We start from the raw sequence: 26,394 nt of genomic DNA, 5'->3' as shown, positions 1-26,394 counted from the left end.
AAATGATTTCAGTGAAGGGTGGCCTAAAAAGGTCAAATGAAGAAGATGTATGATTCGAATGCAGTTGAAGGACTGGTTGGTGAAACGCTTGGAATTCGTTTCTGATTTGTTAGCTGAGGGTGAATATGGACAGGGCAGGAAAGACAACAGGCAGCTGCTGGAGGAAGCTTATGTTTTGAAATAAGCCCCCCCCCCGCCTCCCCCCTGGGCCACATGGAGGCGAAGCTGCGGCGCCCCCGCTGCTCGTGATTCCACTGGGGCAGAAGGAGGACAGGTGAGCAACTCTCTCCCATGCGGGGCTGCCTGGGTGAAAACCAGACCCTGCGGGACGGAGATGCTGCCCGCGGGCTCCCCGCTAGGGTCACCCCCCCCCCCCCAGGAAAAAGGCAGCTGCCCGCCCCCTCCTGTCCGGCCAGCGCCCCTCCTCCGGGGAAGCCTCCTGCGCGGGCGGGGCAGCTGCTAATTGGGCGCAGCTGGGCGGGCGCGGAGCCCTTGAAAGGCGCGCGGGGCGCGGCGGCGGCGGCGGAGGGTCGGGGACGCCTGGCTAGTGCTGCAAGATGGGGAGCTGGAGCCCCGCGGCCAGGTGAGTCGGCGGGGGGGGGGGGGGGCGCTTCTTGTACTGGAATGAGCGGCCAGCAAGGTTTCCTGCGCGGGGGCCGCCCGGTGCAAACTCCCCTCCACGGATAAAGGAGGTTTCATGCTGAACCTACTGGCTGTAGGGCTGCCCCCAGGAGTCCCGTTGCCTTCCGCACCCCCGCTGCTTCTGCTCGGGGAAGCCACGGCTAGTCGGTTCAGACAGACAGAAGCGTTTTTGTTAAAGCGAGACTCCCTGGCCAGGCATGCGATGCTATTATGCACATCTGACTTCATTGGTTTTCTAGCCTGCTGTTTCTTAAAGTCGTCTTGATTTCTATGTTTTCACGAGGTTTTTCACTTATGGAAACTGTTCTGATATATTTGTGATTAAGCTGCAAATAACTCTTGCAGGTCAGGCGCTACATCCTCCATACACCTGTGGTCGCCTACCATGGCAGGGCGCTCTGCCTTCTCTCCCTCTCCACTACTGGCAGCCTCTGGTGGCTGTCTCACCTTGCCTAATGGCTGGGCCACTGGCTAAGGCTCAGTCTTCTCTTGGGTATGTGTAGCAACTGGGGTGTGGAGAGTGTCCTAGCCTGGAACACCTTAGGCTTCTCTACTCCACAGACTATGTTTTCCTCCCAGCCGGCTGCTCTTTTCACACCCTCCCACCCCAGACTCCCCAACCCTGAGAGAAAGAGGAGACAGCCCATTGGGCATGCTCCAGATTAATAGAAAACTTTGTTAGCAAAGATGCCCGAGCAAAACTCTTCCAGATTTGGAAGCCGTCTTGGGATTCATCTAGTCAATGCCCTCTGCTCAGTTCAGGAAACTTGCAGCTAGTATTCCTGGCAGGTGGTTGCCAAGCCTCTACTCAGTGCCAGATTTAGGGCAGTGCGGGTGGTTCCTTTGCACAGGACACCAAGCCAAGGAGACACACAACAACAACAATAACAACAACAACAAAAACAACCAAAAAAACCTTTGTTTATATGGGGACCAACTCAAAATTAGGCCCCAGCCAGACAGGCAATTGAGTTGCCACAATTATGATGTAGTGCACTTGAGAGCATGCACAGAGCATGTGAGAGCAAGGCTGGCATGAAAATAATATTTAGGGGGGTGCCAGAATTTGCCCTCCCTCAGGGCGCCATATTACCAAAGTCTGCCCCTGCTGTGCTTAAGTACTTCCAGTGAAGGAGATGTTGTCGTCTTATGAAAGACTGTTGAATGGCTCTTGCTGTTAAGCAACATCTCCAAACATGTAGCTGAAATCTGTTCCCTTGCTACTTCTGCGCCTATAGTTTTGCTTCTACCCTTCTGGAGCAACAGTAAAGATGCAGAACCATATTTGGTGTTATCTCCCTTTGGCTTCCCCACTCTTGTTCCGTGTTTTGCCAGGTTTCTAATAGCTGAGGCAGTTTAAGATTAAATTACAAGAAAAGAAAAGAAAATAGTGACAGTCTGGGAGCAACCTACGAAAGGCTGGCCTCCCTCTGCCTCCCACTGTTTGCATGCAGCGTCAACCATTGTTCCATGATTCTCTTTTCAGGTGGCTGCTTCTTGGCTTTCTGGCTCCTGGAGTGTGCTTTCAATTTGTTCCTGTAACAGGTAAAAACCACTTGGCTAGGTGAATATAATGCCTAATGTGTTTTCCAAAGCTTTTGCATGCCCTTGATTTCCTTCTTGTTGCGAACAGTCTGTTAATAGGGAAGGAAGAAGGGTACATCACGTTCCTCTTCAGGGAAGGTGTGTCCACTCTTGAACTGCTTATTCATGCAAAGTAAACAGGACAGGAGTTGGCGGCTCGGTCCTTTTCCAGGTGTCTGTCTGCCATGGAGTGGATGAGCATAATACTTGCAGCTCCCGTCATGGCCAAGATTTGGCTGGGTGAGCCCAGACCCATTGAGAGCCACCCAGCTGGAGGCAATGCTACTCTTTGCACTTGGGACACTAGCATTCTCTAAGTTAGCATATACAGTGGTACCTCGGGTTACATACGCTTCAGGTTACATACGCTTCAGGTTACAGACTCCACAAACCCAGAAATAGTACCTCGGATTAAGGACTTTGCTACAGGATGAGAACAGAAATTGTGAGGCGGCGGTGCAGCAGCAGCAGGAGGCCCCATTAGCTAAAGTGGTGCTTCAGGTTAAGAACCGTTTCAGGTTAAGAACGGACCTCCAGAATGAATTAAGTACTTAACCCGAGGTACCACTGTACTGCTTGCTAACATCTGACTTATTGAGGCCCTGAGAGCAATGCAGAAAAGAGTACATCATGAATAAATACACCATCTGCTGCCACAAGGGACCTGAGTACATTTAATTCAGTGAGTTTTTGACCACCAAAATTTACAATGAGAACCTGTGGCCCTCTGCATGTTGCTTGACCACAACCCCCATCATCCCTGACACTGGCCATGCTGGCTGCACCTTGTTAGTGGGTGGAATCCAACTTCCAGAGGGTGGCTGGTTCTCCACTGCTGGCTCAGGGCATATTTTTAGTCTTGAAGACTTGCGCTGAAGATAAGTCTACCGATTGCTGTAGAAGCAGAGGATGCAAGTCCTTAAGAATTGATCTGTTCCCTCTTTATGTGGCACTCTTAACTGAACTTCCACAATGTTTCCACTCCCCCCCCCATCCTACTTAACTGGCTGCATTTCTTTTTCTTCCCCTGCCCATTCGCTAAATAGCCCCTGCAGCCTGGCTCCTTTTGCCCCCCTCCTCAAATAGCGAGACCAGCATTTCTCAAACTTGGGTCTCCAGCTGCTTTTGGATTACAGCTCCCATCTTCCCTAGCTAGCAAGACCAGTAGTCAGGGATTACTGTACTTCACAAAAATGGATCTAGTGCTGATCCTGCTTTCTGTCTTCCCACAAGAGGAGGAAACTCAGTGGGTGCAATATATATGGTGGGAGAGCCCTGGCGCTGCTGTGTAAAAAGACTAGGCAATCTTCCACCCAGTTCATGTGGCCAGGGAGAAGGAGAACTGAAGTTCACAAGGCGGGCAACACAGAAGTCAACCCTAGGAGCAAATCAGTTTCCTATTTTGGCTCTTTGTCTTGGAGAAAGAGTCCGTGCTGGTCCTTCTGGAGTAGACATTCTGGAAACCCTTTGGAATGTCATTGTCAACCTGGGGCATAAAACACAGCTGTGAACAGATGGAGGTAAAGAAAGACTTATTGAAGAACAGCAACATGAAAACAAGATTTGGCTGTCATTAATTGGGCTACTGTTAGATGCCGCTGGAGGGAATTAGGGCTGCCACCTTTTTTTAAAAAAAAATGATATTTATTAAAGTTTCCAATAAAAACATATAAACACAAACAACAATAAAAACATACACAAACAAAAGACCAAAAACAAGTATAATTTCAAACCTTATTTTCTTAAACCTAATTTCCCCGACCTCCTCACACCTCCCCCTTCTGTATTCTAATCTCATTTATCTTATCAGCAAATCCATTCCCTTATTTCCCATAGTTTTTGATAATTCTGTTCTTTTTCCTTAATCAACGCCCCTGAAAACCACTAATTTTTAAACCCATGTCTTTCTAGCCTTCATTAATTTTATAGTGTTTATTAAGATAGTCTTTAAATTTCTTCCAATCTTCTTCCACTGTCTCTTTCTCCTGGTCTCGGATTCTGCCAGTAGGGCTGCCACCTTTTGAACTCCCCTCTGGCTGTTCCTCTTCGTTCTTGTTTAGAGGGTGCAGTCGTAGGATGGACGGCAAGGGAAGGGAAATGAGGAGCAAGCCTGTATAGATGTGTTGAGCATCCCCAAGAGGCTCAACCTGATACTGGGACCATGGCTTGTGAACCATTTAGGAGTTTTGCTCCCATGTTGACTTGAGCCTGATAGAAGGTCGGTGCCCAGTTTGCTAACAACTTTGATTTTTTGTTATCTCCTTGCCCTTCAGATCAGGTTAACGTGCAGTGTCTAGGCAGCCTTGCCCGACTCCGATTGAGTTCAGCCTATTTCCAAAACAAGTACATCAGCTTTGCTGCCATTGGTGAGTTCAGTTTCTTTTCCTGCTTTTGATGAAGAGAAGACTTGGGCGTTGTTCTACATGTAACATTCTTTCTTTCACCTTTGGAGAGGGGGGTGCATGGGTCCCGCATGTGCGCCTTAACCAGGTTCTGGCCAGTGGCCAGATGTTTGCTTTGCTTCACTGGCTTGAGACAACCTCTCCAGAGATGCATTGGCTGATATCATCACTGAGGGTTGCAAGACAATGTTTCCTGGTGCATGATGACTCTTGTTAGCATGCAAAGCCCATCTGGCCAACAATCGAGTATCTGGTGCCACAGGCTGTAGGTGCCTCTTGTCCCACAGTCAGACGTTTGCAGCAGGGTCTCAATGAGGTATGTTAAAGAATGAAATATTAATGCACACAATGCTGCTGTGGGTAACTATTCTGAAGTGATTTCCCTTTCCCTCATCTAATGATCTACATTCTTGTCCTTCCAGACCAGTTTGGCAGGCCCTGGCCTATAGACGAGGTCCAGTCAGCAAAATGTGGATACACCATTTCCCAAGACGTTTGGGGGAATATAGAGCTCCGTGCCTCGCTGCTTGGCTGTTATACTCTGATGGTGGGATATAGGGCTAAGCTGTATGCTGCAGGGATTGTGAAGAGGCTTCTGGACTGTTTGTGGGAAGCTGTCTTAATGCTTAAAACAAACTGTTTTGCACAGCGGTGAGGAGCCGCCAACATAATGAGACCTGGCATGGGTCCCAGTTTGGCCTGTGAGGTGATTCCACCACAAAACACACCCACTTGCCCCCATGCCTGATGTCATCTATGACGTCATGTGTGGACATAGTCCAAAAGGAACAGCTGGGTCCTTAAAGCCATTTCCCCCATTGTTCCTTTGCAAATGGAGTTCCTTGATACTGCTGACTGACGCTGACAGGAAGGCCCACTGGGATGGGCCGCACTAGGGCATTCTCCATTGGCTCTTGAGGCAGAGTGGATTGAAGCCTAGGCAATGCTGACAGTCTGTGAGAGACTTGGGGACGTTTCAGATCAAAAGGGCAAGGTACTATGAAGCACTGAGGCCTTAATTTACCATTCAGATGGCCCAGAGCATGCAGGACTACCTCCCACCAGAGCTGTGCTATCTGCTTGCTCTGACCAAAGCGGCTGAACCTGTGTGATGGCCTTTGAATTCTGCATCTGAGTCTGTGCAGTGCCTGGAACCCATAAGTCTTCCTGATGGGAGTGAAAGTTATGGGCAGAAGTATGTGCTTAAGCATGGAGACTGCTAGAAGAAGGTGACGGAGTTGGGACATAAGACAGTCACTGTTCCTGGTCTTGGGAGCATCTTAAAGTTGGATCTGCATGCAGTGCCCTGTAGCTTCCCTGAGGACTAGCAATTTAAAACAACCAGGAGAATACAAAGAATACAAACAAGGGTGCCATCTAGGGAGGGGGGTCATTGTATTATGTTTCAGACCACCTGTGGTTAGTCCTCAGGAACACCTCGACAGCTAGTTATTCCACTAGGTGTACGAAGCTAAGCACAGCTAACTGAAAGCAGGTGCTTTTTAATCTCTTAAAATTTGAAAATATCCACAAATAAATGTTGTGTCAAGTTCATTTTAGTAGGCATTTCTTAATGCAGTGTCTATAAATTCCTTCAGCCGCTTTCCTTTTAAACACCCTTGGAAACATATGCCAGTCCTTGACCTGCTCCAAACACTGTCTTGTGGCTAGGGCCTCTCTCTCCAGCCAAATTGACAACTTTCCCTCTTGCATAATTGCTGGATTGCAGACATTCTAGCAGCTTTGTTCTCTGAGCTGCTGGAATGTTTGTTACATATTTAATCCAGCTCATCCTATACTGCGGGAGGAACACTTCCACCACCGCAAGCATAACCCTTAATGCAGGTTAACTGTTGGTCCTCTTCTTCCCACATTCAGGATGACCAGCACTTCACTTTGAACATCCAGATAACGGCAGCGACAGACCCTGGGATGCAGCATATGGTGGTGCTTAACGTGCCAGTGAGCTGCTCATATGGCCCGTGGCAGCCTCGAGAAATAGTCTGTGAGGCAAACTATATGGAGGTAAATTTTTATATTAGGGAGCCAAGCAGCATTTTGAAATGCATGAGAAGCGTACCTTGAGATCTGCTGCTGCCTTTCAAGAAGCCAAGTCTCTGAGCATGAAGACTTTCACTTCCTAGAGAATAGAATCATAGAATCATAGAGTTGGAGGAGACCACAAGGGCCATCGAGTCCAACCCCCTGCCAAGCAGGAGGTTGCAGACACAGTGTACAGATTCCCCCAATGAACCTTGGCACTGTAGTTCTTTTTTTTTTTTAAGGTGATGGGAATTGTAGCTCTGTGAGGGGTAAACTACAGTTCCCATGATTCCATGTGCTTTGAATGTATGGGGTGTACACAGCCTGTATTTACAGGTGTACACTAAAATGCTCTTGAACCTCTCTGACTCTGCTTATGTCATGTGTGAAAGTTGATCTGGGGGTAGAATGTGGAGGAAAAATTGTGTGTTCCAGATGCACATGGGGAGAGGTGGGTGGCAGGCTTAAAGGTTAGAAACAAATATGAGATGCCAAAAATAATTTGAGGTATACATTTCAAAGGCCAGGAGCCTTGCTCCTTGATTTCATGTCGGTTGCCAGAAGAAGCAAAAATGTTTAGTTGGCAAATCCTAATTGCAAAGTGTGTGTGTGTGTGTGTGTGTGTGTGTGTGTGTGTGTGTGAGAGAGAGAGAGAGAGAGAGAGAGAGAGAGAGAGAGGGAGAGAGAGACTCGGATAAGGCACGTGGGAGATCCTGTACAGAGAGTAGCTGTGAAGTCTCTCCCAATTACAATGTCCCCTTTCCCCACTCAAGGTCTCTGTAAGAAGGAACGTGCCACCAATCCCAGATGGCTTTCTTCAAGACCAACCTGCAGGTCCCCCCGAGAACTGGGCTGCTGCCTTTCCGGAGGTATCTCTCTCCTTGGCCACAACTGAGAAAGAACTGGGGGGCAGCAGACTTCCCTATGGGAGGTTATTTTAAGACTCTGAAATTATTTCTTCCCTCTCCTCCCTCCCCCATAGGCTGTCGCAGGGGCCTCCTCCATCTGGCAAATCGTCTTTCACATGGATGCCAGGAGGAAGGCTATGCGGGTGGAAGAAGCTCATGCTGCTGGCTATGGAGTCAACACCACAGACACGAGGATCGTGCTCAGGGCTCCCTACAATGCCACTGAGGCTCAGAAGGTGGAGGTAAGTGCATAACCCCCCCCCCCATTAAGGAGGTGCATGTCAGAAGGAAACAGCAAGAGCTTGAATGGTTTGTAGAATTAAGAGTTGTATTTTTGTGTGTGTGTCTTTACACTGCTTTGATGGCCTCAAGCTGGAAAGCAACTTATAAAATTGTAAAGTAAAAACAAAACTTGCATAAGATAAATTTTGCACATATATTTACCTTGACCCCTTCAGCATGGAGCATCCCTGGCATGGCCAGGGACACCTGTGTCTTTTTGAGCTTGGAAAATGTGCACTTTAGTAATGAGAAATGTAGTGGGTGGGCAGCATGTAGTCCGCAGAATGCCTTGGCTAGGAAGTCTCTCGGAGTGTTAGATGATATATTTCTGCAACTGAAGTAGGAAAGTGGGAGTAGTACTAATGATGGTGATGGAAGCTAGACCCTTGACCAGGGCTTTATGTAGACTCATTATCTGTACTAACTTGGCATGAATGGATTTGAACTGAGCAACAAGAGGTGCTGAACTATTTGGCCAACATAAATGATGCAAACTAAGCGCAATTTGAATGGCATGTGCCTAATTCTGCAATGCCATTGAAAATAACTCTGCTCTTGCTAGTTCATGGGAAAAGGGACTGAGCTGTGAGGCACTGAAACATGGCAAATGACAGAGACAGGAGCTGCTGCTGCTTCTGTTTTCAGGTCAATGGGATTCCCTTCTCCTCTGTGAGGTCCAGCACCTACTACAAGCAGCGCTGGATGCTCCTAATGGTGGACACAGCAGTGACCTGCCCTATAGGTATGTAAACAAGGGGGTCTGTCTTTTGAGCTGTAGACCCCTTAAGCCCACAAGAGTTTCCATGCTTTGGATTCCCTCCTTGATGGGAATTCAAAACAGTTGCATTGAAAGGTGAACCTACCTTCTTCACATCTTCTGAAACAATATGAAAACAAACACTAAAAAAATTGCTTCTCTGAATTTTGCAGTACAGTTCTTCAGACAAGTAAGGTGTACAGCATTGCTTATACTGGGGATAAAGTGTGTATAAACATTCATATTAGTGAAAAATGGGGGGGGGGCTCACTGCCAGAACTCACTGGAACTCGGTTGAAGCTCTACTCAGGTTGGTGCCATTGCAATTGTACAAGAACAAGGTGAATGCTGAACGATTTTCATGTGGACTTAGCCTTTCCCTTTTTTATCTTTTACAAACTAATGTTGAGAACTAAATTTGAGGTTAGAAAAATGAGAAACAAAAGACTTATTCACACCTTCCCTCCACTCTTTCCAGGCACAGTCTGTAATTTAAAGCTCTGTGTCTGAGTGCCCCCCCTTTCTTTTTTTGTTCTGGAGCTTTCCCTGTGAAAACCCAATCATAAAGCTCAGTCAGAGCAAATGGTCATAGAATCATAGAATCATAGAATCATAGGATCATAGAGTTGGAAGAGACCACAAGGGCCATCGAGTCCAACCCCCTGCCAAGCAGGAAACACCATCAGAGCACTCCTGACATATGGTTGTCAAGCCTCTGCTTAAAGACCTCCAAAGAAGGAGACTCCACCACACTCCTTGGCAGCAAATTCCACTGTCGAACAGCTCTTACTGTCAGGAAGTTCTTCCTAATGTTTAGGTGGAATCTTCTTTCTTGGAACCATTGCTCCGTGTCCGCTTCTCTGGAGCAGCAGAAAACAACCTTTCTCCCTCCTCTATGTAACATCCTTTTATATATTTGAACACGGCTATCATATCACCCCTTAACCTCCTCTTCTCCAGGCTAAACATGCCCAGCTCCCTTAGCCGTTCCTCATAAGGCATTGTTTCCAGGCCTTTGACCATTTTGGTTGCCCTCCTCTGGACACGTTCCAGTTTGTCAGTGTCCTTCTTGAACTGTGGTGCCCAGAACTGGACACAGTACTCCAGGTGAGGTCTGACCAGAGCAGAATACAGTGGTACTATTACTTCCCTTGATCTAGATGCTATACTCCTATTGATGCAGCCCAGAATTGCATTGGCTTTTTTAGCTGCCGCATCACACTGTTGGCTCATGTCAAGTTTGTGGTCAACCAAGACTCCTAGATCCTTTTCACATGTACTGCTCTCAAGCCAGGTGTCGCCCATCATGTATTTGTGCCTCTCATTTTTTTTGCCCAAGTGCAATACTTTACATTTCTCCCTGTTAAAATTCATCTTGTTTGTTTTGGCCCAGATTCTCTAATCTGTCAAGGTCGTTTTGAAGTGTGATCCTGTCCTCTGGGGTGTTAGCCACCCCTCCCAGTTTGGTGTCATCTGCAAATTTGATCAGGATGCCCTTGAGTCCATCATCTGGTCAATCTGCAGAAAATCAGAACTGACATTTGTTTGAATTCAGCTTTAAATAGTGGGTTTTTGCGGGGGGGGGGGGAGCTCTTGGACATGGAGCATTGAAGCAAGGACCTCTGCCAGACTTTAGAAAGAGCAAAAGGGCAAAAGGCAAGTAAGTGGATTCAGCCCCAAGAGGAGCCAAAACGGGCATGTTCCTCCATCCACAGACAAGCTGTTTGCTTAATATTCATCCTGGTTTGCTTGCACAAAAAGCTTATGTGCAGGTTAGATTACATGCCATCTCTGTCATTCTGATTTGTTTGCTGGGTAGTTATTTGCCAATGAGCATCCAACCTGCATTCATTCCAATTTGCTTGCAGTATGTCTTCCTGTTGCTCATTCATTCATCCCACACTTCAGTGCCTTTCTCTGTCACTTTCCGACCCTCAAAGAGCCTGTTTCTTTTTCAAAGTGGTTTTGTTGTGCTGGGGCAACAGAACCCTTTAAGCCACTAACTGGGAAGTCTAAACTTCTGGAATGGGCTTCAGTCTCTCCCACAAAAGAGTGACCATCTGGAGACTCCCTAAGCTTCCCTCTCTCCCTCCTCCCTCCCCTCTGCCAGATGGTGTGTACTACTCGAAGGAAACAATTACCTGGACTATTCCCAAGAGCATCCCTCCTCTCCTGGTTGGAGCTGGCATTGTCAAGGAGCTGAAAGTGGACATGGGGGTCAACCTGGACAAACTGTCTACACAAGACATCAGAAGTTGGGGATACTCACTGGCTAGTGACAAGGATGCTATTGTACTAAAGATGCCCATTGGTGCACCGGGTGGTAACTACAAGGTGGGTACAGATGTTGTTCCTGGATGCTTTAGATAATTCAATGGTGTAGCACAAAGTGTTTTTGAATGGGGAGTAATTTTTTAAGTGGCAGGGAGGCAAATGGATGGCCATACATTGCTTCACTCCTAAATTATGTACTCTCCAAGAGGGGTGGGCAGAAGGTGGATTGGGATCTACTGGTAGTTTCTGGATTGTTTGTAATGGCTCAGCAGGGGGTTGTCTCACAAGGCATATTCATACAAGGTGTCGATGCCTATATGGGCCATTTTTTGTGTGTGCGCTTCATTGTCAACATATGAGTGCTTTCCATTTTATGCCTCCAAAATCTCAATATTTCTTGTTCATGCCTAGATGGGCTCAGTTCACACTCTGTGCTGCCCCTTTCCCACAATTAGTTCTTCCAACCCCTCTCACTGCAGGTCAGGAAACCTGGGGTCCATTGTGGCCATGGCAGCAGGTATTTGTTTACCAGTATGCATGCACCTTCGTAGTGGAATTGTGCAACAATTTTCCATCAAAGCCAAATTCGAAGCATGACTTTATTTATTTTAAAAAATTGAAATACAAGTTTTTCGGTCTATCAGATTTGCACAAAAGAGCAAGTCAAAAGAGAGATGTGTGTGTTGTGCCACACAAGGGCAAAGAATGACCAGGCAGGGAGGAGCATGGGTGCCTCTGATCATTGACTTAAAAGTTTTGGGGTGGAATCAATGGAGCCATGCAATCGCTGTGCTTGAATAAAAGGATGTTGCTCTCATTTCTGAGAGAGAGAAGGTCCTACTTTGTCTTGTTGGGAAAGATCTTCCTTTCTTTTTTTCTGTACATGCAAGGGCAAATATTATTATTGTTATTGTTATTATTATTAAGATTTTCCAACAAAATTTTCACATACCGTATTTTCCGGCGTATAAGACGACTGGGCTTATAAGATGCCCCCCCCAACTTTTCCAGTTAAAATATAGAGTTTGGGATATACTCGCCGTATAAGACTACCTCTCTTCCAACGCACACCAAATAAAAATTTTAAAAACCAGTCTCCAGTCCAGCTTGGAAATCCGCTCCACTTCCCAGTGGCCAGGAGCTTCTGGGGCCAATTTTCAAGCATATTTCTGCTTCATCTAGAGAGCTTGGTGTCCTCTGATTTAATTTGCTGTCGTTTTATCATTTGGTGGGGAGTTGCTGCAGGAACTGCTGCTGTAGCCAGAGTATAAGACGACCCCCGACTTTTGAGAAGATTTTCCTGGGTTAAAAAGTAGTCTTATACACCAGAAAATACAGTAATCAATACTAAAAACAAACACAAATTACATCTTATATTTTCTATTATCCCCCCTCAACTTCCCCCAACTTCCCTTTCTGGTTTATCACATATTCATTTCTTCTGCCTATAATTTTATATACCTTATATATTGAAATTGAAAGTATACCTTATTAACATTTTCTTAACATTTTCCCCTCATATTTATATTTTCTGTTTATATTGATTAATTGTAAGTGTCTTAATCAAATCCTGCAAGTGAGTCCATTTCAGTGTATTGTTTCTGTATATACATCATAAAAGATTTCTAATCTTTCTTGAAATAATTATTGTCCTTATCTTTAAGTCTCTCCGTCAGCTTTACGATTTCAGCATATTCCATCAATTTTTCTTGCCATTGTTCTTTTGTTAGTATTTCATCACTTTTCCATCTTTGAGCTAATAAAATTCTGGCCGCTGTAGTCACATACATTAATAATTTTTTCTTGTCTTTTGGTAAATCTTGACCTAAAATACCTAATAGAAAGGCTTCTGGCTTTTTAACTAATGTTATCTCAAACATTCTTTTCATTTCATTATAAATCAAATCCCAATAATTTTTAATTGTTTTACAATTCCACCACATATGAAAAAGGTACCTTCCTTTTCTTTGCATTTTCAGCACTTGTTAGAGCTTGTTCTAAATATTTTTGCCATTTTTACCAGTGTTATATACCATCTGTACATCATTTTCATATAATTCTTTTAGTAGTATACAATCATTAAATTTTAACTTAATTTTCCATAAAAATATTATTTTTAATACATCTGTTTGTGCTAGAGCAGCTCTGCAAAAAAGAAGAAAGAAGCTGATTTTTAAATTTCAAAAAAATAACCACACAGACTACATATTTTCCTTTGGGACAGAAACCAAATGGGAATAAGGACTATAGTGCACAGATGACCCCCAGTGAAATGGCACCACACATATAAAAAAAACCCTAACATGCCCAAACAGTGCACATGTGTTTGTCCACCATTGGGTAACATGCACATTTATATTAGCTAGACTGTCCTTATTGGATTATCCTCAGATTCGAAAATCCAGATGTAATGTGAGGAAGTGCAGGCTAAGGTTCAAGGAGGAGGCGGTCATGTGGATGAGATTCAGCTGCTTCAAATCCACATTAAACTCCTGTGTGGGTGATCCTGCAGTTGGCTGACGACAGCAGCCACTAAAAGGCTTTCTTCCATGAAGCAGGCTGCTGAGAGAGAGGGGGGAAATCAGTAGTGGATTTTTGTGTGTGAAAATATTGAGTGTGGTTCTGGAATTAGATTACTCCTTGGCACGGAGCCTGTGCTTGGAGCCACCCCACTCCTGAATTCTAGAAAGAGAATGTTGCCCTTCTCTATCCTCAGACACGGAGCTCATCTACACTTCCACTTGTTCCGCTGCTTTCACCCAGGAAAACCCGCCAGAGCAAATATCAGTTAGGTTTTCTACAGATTGATGTTTGCTCCAATTCAGCACTAGAGAGCGGGTTTCCCCCAGGAAAGCAGCGGGACAAACTGAGGACTGCTTGGAGCTGTGATTTCTTGGCATGGGATAAGCAGCCATGTGGACAAGCCCACTGTTTCGCACTTGGCTTTGGTTGGCAGAGCTCTAGAAAAGAGTTGTAGGAAAAAACAATGTAGATATGCTCACTCCTGCTGTACAAAATGGTCTTAATGGCACTTTCTTACAAAATGAGGGAGATGAAATGTGTCAAGTGTACACCTGTATTAGAAATCCTTAACAAATCTTAAAGTCCAGAGCCCATGTTTTGGGATTGAAATAGCAACAAGGTGGGAACCTGGGAGACAAGGTTCTGTCACACATCCTGTCACAACATGGCTTGTATTAACATTAGGTCCCTTTAACAATGTCTACTTGTTTATCTCTTGCTCCAGACCTATGTGATTGATGGGAAACCAATGATTACCTACAAAATCGCCCCTTATGTAGAGCATCTGTGGGAAGATGACAAGAGGGGTATTACGAAACATACCATCCTGAAGGATATTAGCACCCCTCTGCAACTTGTGCCAGTCATAGTTACAGATTGTGAGTGTTCATTGTAAATAATAGTTCTATAAAGTTGTTGAAACATTGGTGATGGCTGCTTCATAGACAACTGTGTGTGCTAGTAGATGCCTTCTATTCTAGCAAGATCAAATTGCAGAATTCCCCTAGATGTTCTTAAATCTTCTGTGGGAGAGTTAGAGATGGCATCATACTCTTGGTCAAAGAGTACACTGGCTTACAATGTTCGTCTTGAGCACAGGAACCACTTCACTCTTGCTCTGTGTGTGTGTGTGTGTGTGTGTGTGTGTGTGTCTGTGTGTGTGTGTCTGTCTATATATGTCTATTCTTGATCCTTGAATTCAGGGAAGAGCTTGTCGCTCCATGGTAGAGCCTTTACATTGAATGTAGATGTTTCCAGGTTCAATCCCTGGTGCTTCTGAGTAGGGCTGGATGAGAATCCTGTCTGAAAACCTGAGGAGCTGATGCCAGTCAGTGTACACATTACTAAGCTTGATGGACCCAATGATCTTACTTGGTATAAGACAGCTTCCTCAGTCCCCCCTTCTAAATGGGTCCTGCCCACCTGCACTGAAGAGCTGTAGCTCAGGGGCAGAGCACATACATTGCCAAAGGTCCCAGGTTGAAATGTTAGCATCTCCAGGTACGACTGGACATGACTTGTATATGAAACCCTGGAGAGCCTCTGCCAGTCAGTACAGGGCTAGATGGTCCAATTATTGGATTCCATTTTCTTTGTTGGAGGCTAGCTGATTTGGTGCCTTCAGGTGCTGCTGGACTCCCCTCAGCCCGCCAGTGGTCAGGGATGCCAGGAGTTTCCAACCCACCACATCTGGACAGCCACAGGTTGACCACCCTTGGTCTTTGTCTTTGAAGGAAGAACATTGGATTGGTGAAGGAATAAACAAATAAGCAAACATGTTCTGTGGGAAGGATGAGCTTTGTTAAATAGGAAAATTGTCTAGCTTACTAACGTCCTGAAAATGTCTGCAAAATGACAACCTTGAAGGATTTATAGAAAGGAGAAGCATCATATACTTGTGGGGGCTTGTTGACAGAACAACTGAGGAAATCCATTAGAGAGCAAATTTAACTCGTAAGCCTGATGAGCAAAATTGATATGGGGAACTGGCCTAGAAAAAGGTTTTGTTTTACAAAAACTATTTCTCTTCTCTGTACAGATACTAATGCCAGTCTCCAGCTCTTCAATGCAACAGTTGGCACCTTCCTGCCAGATGTAGTGCTGGTCAGTATCACTGTGGATGCTTCAGGGCCCTTGCCACTACCTGAGGCTGAGAAGAAGGGCTATAAGATCTATGAAGCTAAGTATTCCAATGGAAGTCGGGGCTATGTGGTACAAGTCCCCTTTGATGCCCCTGGAGTTGGAAGGGAGGTGAGTGCTGCCACCAACCAAGCCTAGTCTGTGGGCTCTTGGAGGGGAGTGTATTGCAGTTGTAAGGGGCAAAGCATAGAGAGTGGAAGTGCTGGTAGTCCTGTTGACTGGGGAACTTCAGAGTTGACATTTAAATAACACTTAAGCACTTGTAGATACATCAACTATCCATCCTTAAATCATCTGAGCTAGGAAAACAAATTTTGGCATGACATCCTTGGAAAGGTCTAACTCAAAAGAATATACTTGAAACATGGAGCTTCTTTCGTCTAATTCTTTCCGGGAGGTTGCATCTCTTCCCCTCTGTATCCTATAACTGAATTGAGACTTGGTAAGGGATGGTGCTTGTTTATGCCTCTGGAACTGCAAAGTTGCCTCTCACTCCAAATGTGTCCCTGCAGTCAATAGCTGATGGGATGGAATATATGGATACCTTCTCTCTGGAGCATATTAAAACTAAAAACACTGCAAGGGTATGAAATCTAGTAGGCCACAATGCATGGTTTGTAGGTTAAAGTGTAGGTGCCTATCATGCCTAGCTTTCATGAGCACAACAGAGCCTCTTTCCCTTGAGAGCTGTTATACTCTAAATGATGGTGATATAATAACAAAGGTTTGTCATGATGCTGAATAACCAGAGCTCACCTCCGCTCAAATTATCTTCCCAGTATGTACCAGATAACATCAGAAGCTACACTACAAACCCCATATTGGGATTCAGTGTGATTCCTCAGGGAGACACCTTTGATGTCCCTGTTCCTCTGACAGCCCTGGTCCAGGATGCAGGTGAGTCGGTTGGAACCAACATTCTTATCACTTTCCATTTTGGATTCAAGAATCGGTTAGTGGAAATGGTGAGCTTAACTTTAGTTGCTGAAGGTTAAATATTGGGGAGATGTACCTATTACCTATTGTTCAATTTGAAGTGGCATCTAGGATTTCACCAGGGTCAGGGAGGGTACTTCTGGTTTGCATGTAAAGAACACCAATATTTAACTATGAATATTGAATAGCTTGGCATCATTAAAACAGTGGTGCCTAAATGGAGAAGTTATGCCAAGGTTTAGATAACTATTTGTATTATTTTGTAATGTTGATGCTTGGTGTAGAGGGTGATTTAGCCTACCTTGAAGTGTTATGGGGAGGACAAAACGAAAGTGGGGCACTCCAGTTCTCCATCCTGGGCAGCTCCTGGAAGAAAGTTGCAATGTTACAGAATTCTGTGAGCTGCTGAACGTAAGAGGCATCCTCCTGTTGCAGGGGATGCTGGTCCACTAGGGCAGAGGGGACACTGTCCCACTCACCTTAGTCTTCCCTCAGCCATCCCTCACCTGCCTACAATTGGTGCAGGGGAAGGCCCTGCCTGCCTGCCTGCCTGCCTGCCTGCCTGCCTGCTTGTCCTCCTTAGTCTCGGCAGGGAGTAGGATGGGGGTAAAGCTGGAATCAGTTGGCTCTGCTGGTCATTGGCTCTGATTTCTTCTGCCTTACCAGTCCCAATGGGTGCCAACCACTATTCTGTTGACTCCTGGAAATATAGCTAAGTACTAGAGTGGCAATTTTCAGTAAATAGAGATTAGTTTCTAGCCTGCAATAATTATTCTATAAATTGTGCCTAGAAGCATAAAACAAATTGCCCCTTAGAGAGGACTTCCAGGAGAAGGTTGGGCGGGACAAATGGTTGTGGGATTCTTTTGCTCTAGGTAAGGTGAGAATTGATGGCCCTTTTCACTTCATAATCAGTAGCTCTACTTTAAGTACTCTTCAGTGGGCTAGGTCGTAAAAGCATGTTAAATGAACACAGATATGATTTGTCATTGTGTGTGGATCACATTCTGTTTGAGAATCCACAGGGAGCACCTTGCCTTTGTAGGTGCTCCACAACAAAGAGCCTTAACTGTGTTAATGGGGTGGAGGTGTGGCCAGGGAAGGGTTAACAAACATGCGCAGGGCCTTTCCAGGTGAGTGGCCAGGCACTGTGTCCCACCTACCTAGACCCAATGCGACCTGAAGTGGTGTGCCTCCGTGCACCTGTGCAATACCTGAGCCTTGGCAGGTGGCTTACCCTGAAGAGCATTTGCTTCCAGCCTCATGCAAATATTCCTTTTGGAGGAATTGTCCTTGTCTGCTGCTCGGCTGCCTAGAAAGTTGTACTACTGTTAAATCATGCCGGTGGCATTGGAAGGGCAGGTAGAATGTGAATGGACGAGGGTTCCTGCTCCTGAAAGCCTTGCTTCTTCCTACTGCCTCCCGCCCAGTGCTGCCCCAGGCTGAGGGATTCTGTGATGACGAAGCCCTCTACCTAGTGGTGAAACGAGGCAACGTGGACCAGGACTGGCTTCCCTTTGCGGGGGACGATCTTTTGACTCGGGAGAAGGCGCAGGCACTCGGCTATACTTTGCTGGACAATGGGACCCACTTGGCCTTAAGGGTGCCCAGGCAGGCAGCCCACGTGCGCTATGAGGTAAGGGGAACACGGTGTGTGTGTGTGTGTGTGTGTGTGTGTGTGTGTGTGTGTGTGTGTAGAAGCTTGGGTTGCCCAGCCATGAAGCGGGGAAACAAGAAGCAGCTGTGAGGGGTATGGTGATTGGTTTCCTTGGGGTAATTGTTTCCCAAGAGTCATAGGTGCCAACCCACAAATTTTGGTGCCAGGCCCTGGGCACCCACAGTCATGGGGCCAAGCTGGCACTCCTGCCAATAATATGGTTCTCTGGCAAGCTCACTTGTACTGTACAAGTACTTTTAAATGTAACACATTTCCACCCTGCTCCCTAGCTGAAAATGCTCCCAGAGCAGCTTACAAAAGTCAGAAGTAAGACGGTTCTTTCCAGAACAAAATAAAAAAATTCCTTCCAGTAGCACCTTAAAGACCAACTAAGTTAGTTCTTGGTATGAGCTTTCGTGTGCATGCACACTTCTTCAGAAGTGTGGTATCTGAAGAAGTGTGCATGCACACGAAAGCTCATACCAAGAACTAACTTAGTTGGTCTTTAAGGTGCTACTGGAAGGAATTTTTTTATTTTGTTTTGACTATGGCAGACCAACACGGCTACCTATCTGTAACTGGTTCTTTCCAGGTTATTGTTAAAAAGACATGATGTACATGGAAGAAAGAATGGAGCTAGAGGAACCTCAGGTGCCAGTTCTTAGTCCTGGTGCATGAATGAACAGCTGGTGTGTAAATGATTCTAGTGGTATGATGAGAGAGGACCACAGGCAGCTGGCCTTGGCAGCAGCGGCACCGCAAGAGGCCTTCTTCCCTTCTCTGCTCTTGAGCATGTTTGGCACTGGGTACCATGACCAGAATGGCAAATCTCTTTGCTTCAGCAAAAGGAATTACTTACCCCCATTCTCCACCTCCAACAAAAAATCCTTTTAAGGGCCCTGCTTTGCTTTCAGTAGCCCTGAACCCAGGCCCTTGAGCTTTGTAGGAGGAACCTCTTTGCCTCTGCTAGAGATCCATCTAAGGCTTAAGGTGACATTGAGAATCTGGGGCAGAAGACAGGCTGATGTTCCAGTCCTCTGCACACTATTGTGTGAGTGCTGATGACTAGAAACTGTGTAGGAGATAGTTCGAATCTTTGTTGGTGCTTTGTCTGAAATGGGATTTGTGTGTTGTGGGGAGCATCCTTGGCAGTGAAAGATGTCCACAGTCTGGCCTGGGCCTTGGCAGGTGCCCACCTCGTCCATTGGCTGTTGGATATGCTCTTCCATTAATCCAAGATATGGGTCTAAAAGGGCAGTTCATGCTGCTACCTCCCGCTTTGTCCAGAGGGAGGATGACTGAAACCAAGGGTGCACGCAGGTAATTGAGGATTGCAGAATATCCACCTTGGGTTGGAAGTGGTGGCGGTGAGGTTGTCTAAGCCTCCTAATGCAGCCGGCTCTTAACTTGTGCAACTAGTCTGGTCCCCTTTGCTTTGTAGGAAATAGATTCTTTTGGGATTTTGGTCACTTTCCGGTTGCAGCTGAAGGACTATCATCTCGCTGAAATGATAGACTTTGCCGTTTCCTGCAGCTTCTCTCCAAAAGACCTCATTGGTAATCTCTCTCTCGAGCCCAGGGGCAGGGGACCCTTTCCCATATGGGGGCCACCTTCCCTTCTGAGAACCACATGCCAGGGGTGGGTGGAGCAAGAAACAAAAGAGGATAGAGCATCTGATGCTCTGCATAGCAATGTGCATTTCTGTTGTGTTGTACTCAGTATTTTTATTTGCTTTTCCTAATGTCAGTTCATAATTTCTATCATGTCCATCTTGGGAACCAGCTATTTGTTCTTCATTTTCATTAGCAGAGAAAATGGTTTCATTTGATGGTACAGTGGTACCTTGTGTTACGTACTTAATCCGTTCCGGAGGTCCGTTTGTAACAGGAAACCGCTCGTACCATGAGGCATGCTTTCCCTAATGGTGCCTTCCGCTGCTGCTGTGCCGCCGGAGTGCGATTTCCGCTTGCATCCCAGGGCAAAGGTCGCAACAAGGGGCATCTGCTTCCGGGTTAGCGGAGCGCGTAACCCGCAGCATTCATAAGGGGGACGGGACGTAACACGGGGTACCACTGTATTGAAGTCTCCTGCTTGCTACTCTGCTTATATTCAGTAAGCCACCTTCTCTCATCTTCTTGTCGCTTCTGCTTCTTGACTAGTCTGCGGAGGCAGATTTAAGGGAGCACAACCAGTTGGGTTGCACTGCATGTGGAGCCTTGGGGGTGCCACAACTATGATGTAGAATGGAAGGTGAGAGGCAGGGGGTGTGGAATTTGGGTGTCTCTCAGGGTGCTGTTGAAATTTGAGACCCCAAGGTCTGCCACTGCTTGTCTGTTATGCTCTGGCATATATCATAAATTTCCCTTGCAGATTGCCTGGCTAATGGCACCGTGAGGATCTCTGCCTTGAAGCTAGTTGGCACCCCAGATCTGGTGCCTTCTGGCCTGGTGCTGAGAGACAGACGCTGCAGGCCACTTTCGGTGACAGAGGAAGGAGCAACGTTCATCTTCAACGTGACCTCTTGTGGGACAACTCGCAAGGTAAGAAACGGCTGCTTTGTCAGGAGCAGAGTCCATGAGGCCACTCATGTTAGAAGAAGATGGTTCCTGAATGTTTGCTCCATCAGTTCATGTCAAGCTCAAAAAACCATGCTCGCTCTTGATTTGGATTGTCTTGGGTTGAAGCAGCCTGCCTCTTCCTTAGCTACTGGAGATGACTGTGAAGCTTGGCACAAAGTCTTCTAGTCTGGTACTTGAGGCTCCCTGCCTCTCAGGGTTGTTGGGAAGATGGAGGGACAATGTACATGCACAACAAGTGCTACGCTGAGCTCCTTGGGGAAGGAACATTAAGACTGGGGTGGGGTAACCTGTGGTTCTCCGGATGTTGCCAGATTCCAAATACCCAGGAGCCAGCATGGCCCATGGTGGGAAGGGGATATTGGGAGTTGTAGCCCAACTGCATCTAGAGGACCCCAGGTTGCCCAGCCTTTGCTCTAGAAGATGGTTGAAACCGCCTCCTGTTTTATCGTTTAATCTCATCTGCAGTTTGAAGATGCCACCATGTCCTATGAAAACGAAGTCCTCTATTTTCTCACAGGCCAAGCAGCACCTATCTATCAGTGAGTACTCGTGGCTTGGGTGAAGGACTGGGGAAGGAAGCTGTTTACCGCATTGTAATACAAGGGTCACTTGGTGACATGGCCCCCATGTGCAAGCTTGTCCTAGAAGGAGATGCATCCTGCCTTTAAACATAACCAGTTAGAACTCTTGTGCCAGTTTCTGCTGCAGCTTCCTTTCTCCCCCTCCACCCCTCAAAGCAGGGCTATGCCCTCAGAACTGTTCTGGACTGGAAGGGTAACGAATGGACTATTCTCTCACTTGTATTTTTCAAGGTTGAGATGTGCTTGCCGGTACTTTATTGGTGATACCCTGTTGCTCCAGTACAGCCCAATAGAAGCCCCATTGCCAAGCATCCTGCCTGGGCTGGGGGTGCTGGTGCTTGCCCTTAAGCTGGCCAGAGGTAACGTCACAGTACAGCCTTCTGTGGGAGCCTTGCAGGTTAAGGCTGCAACCGAACTTTATCTCAAAATTTGTGAATTTTATCTCAAAACAGCAGACAGGAATAGATAAAACATCTATGAGGAACATTTTTTCATCTGACATCAGGGATGGGGAACCTGTGGCCCTTTTAGACATTGTTGGACCGCAGCTCCCATCAGCCTCAGGCATTATGGCCAGTGGCTGTGGGTGATAGGAGATGCAGTCAAAGATTTGTAGGGACAGATCTACATAATACAAATATTGTATTGATGGTACTCCTGTGTGTTGAGGGAGAATACTTCTTAAGATGTTGCTAGTCAAATGCAATTGCAGTAAGTATTCACATTAAGTCTCCCCCCCCCCATAAGGTAGGGAGATTTAATCCAGCCTTCAGTCTTTGAGTGTTGAATACCTAGTTTATGCATTGTGGGCTGAAGAGTTCTGTTGCATTTTCTTCTATCACCCCAAAAGCATGTGGAGGGGCGTTTTAGGAGCAGCCAGGAACATCTCTTGGCTGTTTTGGGTGGGGGGTGGGGTGGGGTTATCAGTGGCCTAGTTGGGATTCCTCACAGCAAGTGGTTTGGTAGTGAGCACCAGACTTTCCCAGACCACCTAGCAGAGATGCAATACACAGAGATGTATTGCAGAAAAGGATTCTTTTTGCTCAAAGTCACTTTTCCAAGCTCCTCAGGAGTTCTCCCAACTTGATCCTTGGGAGCAGCTTTTTGTGTGATGGTGGAGGATCTGTTTGGGCAGATTTCCATTTGATTTGCTCTAGATTCAGGCAATTAAAAAGCTTGTTCTCTGTCACTGGTATGAGGTCTTGCTATAGTTCTCTGTGATCTCTCGGCCCTGGTACCAGAGCTGAAAGCAGAGGCGCCACTTGTATTGCACCAGCCTGGCTCTCGTGCTGGAGAACAGAACCTACTAGGGAGAAATAGCCTGGGCCAGCTGCTCTCAACCTTGAGACCCAACTCCATCACCCCTGACTGCTGGCCATGCTGCCTAGGAATGATGGGAGTTGTAGCCCAACAATATATGGGGGCTTAAGGTTGAGAAAGGCTGACCTGGTTGGAAACTCAAGGCAGTAGAAACGTAAGATGATTGGAACCCCACTGAACTTGAAGCATGGGAAGCCCCAACAAAAATTTATAATTTGGCATAATATTTGGACTATATGATATGTATTTGTATAATTTGGAATACTTAATGTGATTTGATTGGATTGTTAAAATGGAAAATTTAATAAAAATTATTTTTTAAAAAAGAGAGAGACAAAGGCTGACCTGGACTGCTCAGTGCCAGCCTTGGCTTGTTAAAAGCAACTAATTCTTCTGGGTTTGTTAAGGTTCTGATATGTGCTTTTCTTCCCCCCTGCGGCACCCTGGCAAGATAAGTCCTACAGCAGCTTCTACCAAGACATGGAGCACCCGGTAACTCGCTACCTTAGAGAACCGCTTCACTTCCAGGTTGAGCTTCTCCACAGCGAGGACCCACAGCTAGAACTTTTTCTGGAGGACTGCTGGGCTACAGCATCTTCTGACAGGAAGAGTCTTCCGCAGTGGAACATAGTGATGGACAGGTAAGAGTCTGAATAATACATTACTAGTTCTAAGAGCAAGGATGATGTTTTCACAGCCTGTTAATTGAGGGGTGAGGTGGTTGGCTGGTTTGGCTGCATTTTAAAATTATATCGTTCCCTTAGGTATCTGGGGCAAAAATAGAAAAGCACTTCTGGGTGGAGGAGTGATGCCAAGAACTGAATGAAATAATATGAAAACACAACACAAGGCAGAATGGAGCATGAGAATCAGTACTACCTGCTGCTGTATTCTCTTAAGTACCTGACCATATTGAAACAAACATTTCTTAAAGGGGGAAGGGAGTTTTAGTAAATTTCAGAAGCCAGAGACAGGGGTACTAGGCTTGTGCTGAGCATCACAAGTGTGCATAATAGCAGGTCACAGGCTCCAGCTTTTCTTGTGGCATTCAGGCTGCCCCGGTGTGTTCATTGCCATGGGGCTGCTAGCCCACAATGATGTGGCAGCAAGGCTTGTATCTCTTAGCTTCTCTGTCATGTTTCCCCCACCCCAAGTTGTGAGAACACAGAGGACTCTCATCAAACCACATTCCATGGAGTGACTGAGGACTCTGTCCCATTCCCTACACACCTGAAGCGGTTTGAAGTGAAAATGTTTACATTTATGGTGGACAACCAGGCACTTCAGGGGCAGGTAAGGGAAGCTCTTGACCATGGGATAATGCTTGCTATTGAACTCTCCCCCCCCCCAACGTGGTCCCATAAGAGTACAGACTTGCCTGCCTCAGTTGCTGTGCTCTGATAGTTTCTGTGGATGCAAACAGTCTTAACTATTACTTTTTATTCTTGTAAGCTGCCATAGGAATTAAAGTTAAGGGCACCATATTGATTTAAAACAATAAAATTAAAGCTGAGCTGGTATGTATTTTGGCACAAGGAGACACATGCTGGGGACAGGGAGGGGAGGACGTAGTTGTTGGTATCCTGACAGTTGGGAGTTTTGCTTCCTGGTTCTCCTGCTATGTTATGCTGCTTTTACTGTCCTCAGATCTACTTCCACTGCAGTGCAGTCATCTGTGATTCCAGCTGGCTGGCCATGGACACCTTCTGTGCCCGGCGCTGCATTCCCAGAAGGCAGAGAGTTGGTAGGTGTCTTGTGAGGTAAATGGCTTCTGTAGAGCTCTCTACCTTCAAATACAGCAGCAGGAGATCTGTGGCTCTCAAAGCAACGTGGCCAATGGGAACTGTATTCTTAACAGTGGATCGCAAATTCCTCACCTCTCTTCTAATCCCCTGCCAGAGGCCAGCATGGCTTTCCCTAGAACACAGGTGGGAAACCTTTCTCACTCTGCACGCCATGTCCTTGGCAGGATCTGCTTTGCAGGCCAACCCATCTGTCAGTCACCTGAAAGGAGGACTAGGCTGCACAGCCAATGCAAAATTGAACCCCACCCCCATCAGCAGACATCACTGTTATCTTGAAAGGTGGGTGTGGTTTTCTGGGGAAACAGATGGGTTTTAGGTCAGCTCAAAAAGAAATGCACTCAGCAACTGATGTCTTGTCATGTGCGCACATGGGTATAATGCACAGGCAGAGTTTTTTGTTTTAAACTGATGAGCAGATAGTCTCAGTACTGAGATGTCTATTGTTGCCATACCTCAGAGGCCTTTTTAAGGCTACAGGTTCATGCAAGCTAAACACATCATTTAGACTGCTCCTTAAAACACAACTATAATAGAAATTGCTTTATAATGAGGAATTGTGATATTAAGTCTAAAACTCATGAAGACGTAATGGCACTACTTATGAACGCATCTGTTTATGACTCTGGAAATCTATCTTAGAGCAGCCTGGCTGAGGCTATGCTGTGGACCACGCAGTTCTCCAGAACTACAGTGCAAGCTGGACTATTACAACTTTCTGTAGCATTTCAGGAAATGGCTTTTGTTCATTGGGTTTCTATAAACTAATGGCATTTTGGGACCTATGCAATAGTAAAGAAAAAATGGAGTAGAACATGTGCAGTTGATCCTTAGCCAGTGCAAAAAAATGCTTGTCAGCATGTTCAACTGAGATGGTAAAAAGACATTGAAAGTGTGAGATGATGCATTTTGATGGAAAGTGGATTTCAAGTCTGCATAGCTTATTAGCTACATTATACTGGTTGCAGAGTCCCTCTGCTTTAGGAGGATGTAAATGAATGTGGTAATGCTGCCTTTTCCACCCTCCCTTTCCAGGCCGAAGCATTGATTCTACCCGCAGTCGGCAAGTGCATGTCTCATCTGGACCAATTGTGATAAGGAGGGACCATACGTGACCATCCTAGGAAGAGACTGGACTAGGATCATCATTTAGCAACTGAAATGGCAAATGTTGTGTTGCTGGCTGTTTCAGCGGTGTACATCTTGTGCAATAAAGGTATATAATAGAGATTTTCAGAACTTTTGCTTTTGGGGGGTGGAAAAAACTAAAAGGCCAAATATTTGATTAGTAAGCACCTTATCTAAACTATTGCACTGACCTCTGTATTGGAAATTCTGTTTCCTACCTCTGAAAGAAGGGCTAGAGCATTCAAAGCAGCTAAGCTGCATTTAAGGAGATAAAGCAAGATCTGACTTGCTACCCACCCTAGGCTCTGAAGCAAAACATGGGAAGCTTTAAATTTTGCATTAAAATGAAAATTACAAGCACCATAAGTTTCTTTCCACCGCATTGCTCAGAAGCTATTGAACTCCTTTTAGACATTAGCCTGGTTTTTCCAGGTGTTAACTTCCATAGTGGCTGGAAACCTGCTTAGCTAGAGGGCAAGGAGTGACCTCCCTTACAAGAAGGGCCTCTGGAATTAGAGACTCTCCTACTTCAGTTTTCACCATGACTGGCTCTATCAACCTCAGCACTACACTGAGTTTGAGGAGGTTACTTTAAAAAAGAATAGAGGATATATTTAGAACAGAGCAATACAGCTACTGTTCTGGGAATTAGAATGTGTGGCAACTCAGAAAGGAATTACTTTTAAGTCAGAAGACTACCATTTGCTGTCAAACAGCTGAGGGGAAAAATCTGGTTGTCCTAAAACCATACAAGGGAAAAAAAGTAAAAATAAATGTTGATAAAATACTGTCCCTTCCGCTTGTCCTAAAATTACAGAGAAAGTAGGCCAAATGTTT

General features: G+C 45.9%; 1 protein-coding gene and 1 long non-coding RNA gene across 5 annotated transcripts in view; both read left to right on the top strand.

The window, feature by feature from the left end:
- LOC309332027 overlaps window positions 1-26,394 on the top strand; it is a 120,766-nt gene that overhangs the window by 23,758 nt on the left and 70,614 nt on the right. The window lies entirely within an intron of this gene.
- On the top strand, window positions 437-25,659 carry LOC309331994 (zona pellucida sperm-binding protein 2-like). Of its 4 annotated transcripts, XM_081844589.1 has the most exons (21): window positions 440-583; window positions 2,129-2,187; window positions 4,500-4,592; window positions 5,051-5,175; window positions 6,507-6,653; window positions 7,445-7,540; window positions 7,654-7,821; window positions 8,507-8,603; window positions 10,729-10,952; window positions 14,140-14,293; window positions 15,454-15,665; window positions 16,334-16,451; window positions 17,921-18,126; window positions 19,589-19,703; window positions 20,518-20,687; window positions 21,192-21,265; window positions 21,539-21,666; window positions 23,079-23,268; window positions 23,782-23,920; window positions 24,275-24,371; window positions 25,465-25,659. In XM_081844589.1, exons 1-21 carry the CDS (start codon window positions 558-560, stop codon window positions 25,542-25,544), a joined length of 2,718 nt encoding a protein of 905 aa, XP_081700715.1. In that variant the 5' UTR covers window positions 440-557; the 3' UTR covers window positions 25,545-25,659. The 4 variants fall into 4 exon arrangements, with proteins under 4 accessions (XP_081700718.1, XP_081700716.1, XP_081700715.1 ...); XM_081844590.1 differs by lacking the exon at window positions 24,275-24,371 and having other exon boundaries at window positions 438-583; XM_081844591.1 differs by lacking the exons at window positions 440-583; window positions 2,129-2,187; window positions 5,051-5,175.

The sequence above is a fragment of the Podarcis erhardii genome (assembly GCF_964252035.2).
Source record: "Podarcis erhardii genome assembly, chromosome: 17".
NCBI classification, from domain to species: Eukaryota; Metazoa; Chordata; class Lepidosauria; order Squamata; family Lacertidae; genus Podarcis; species Podarcis erhardii.
Note: the sequence above shows the minus strand (reverse complement) of the source record. Positions and strands in the feature narration are given on the sequence as shown.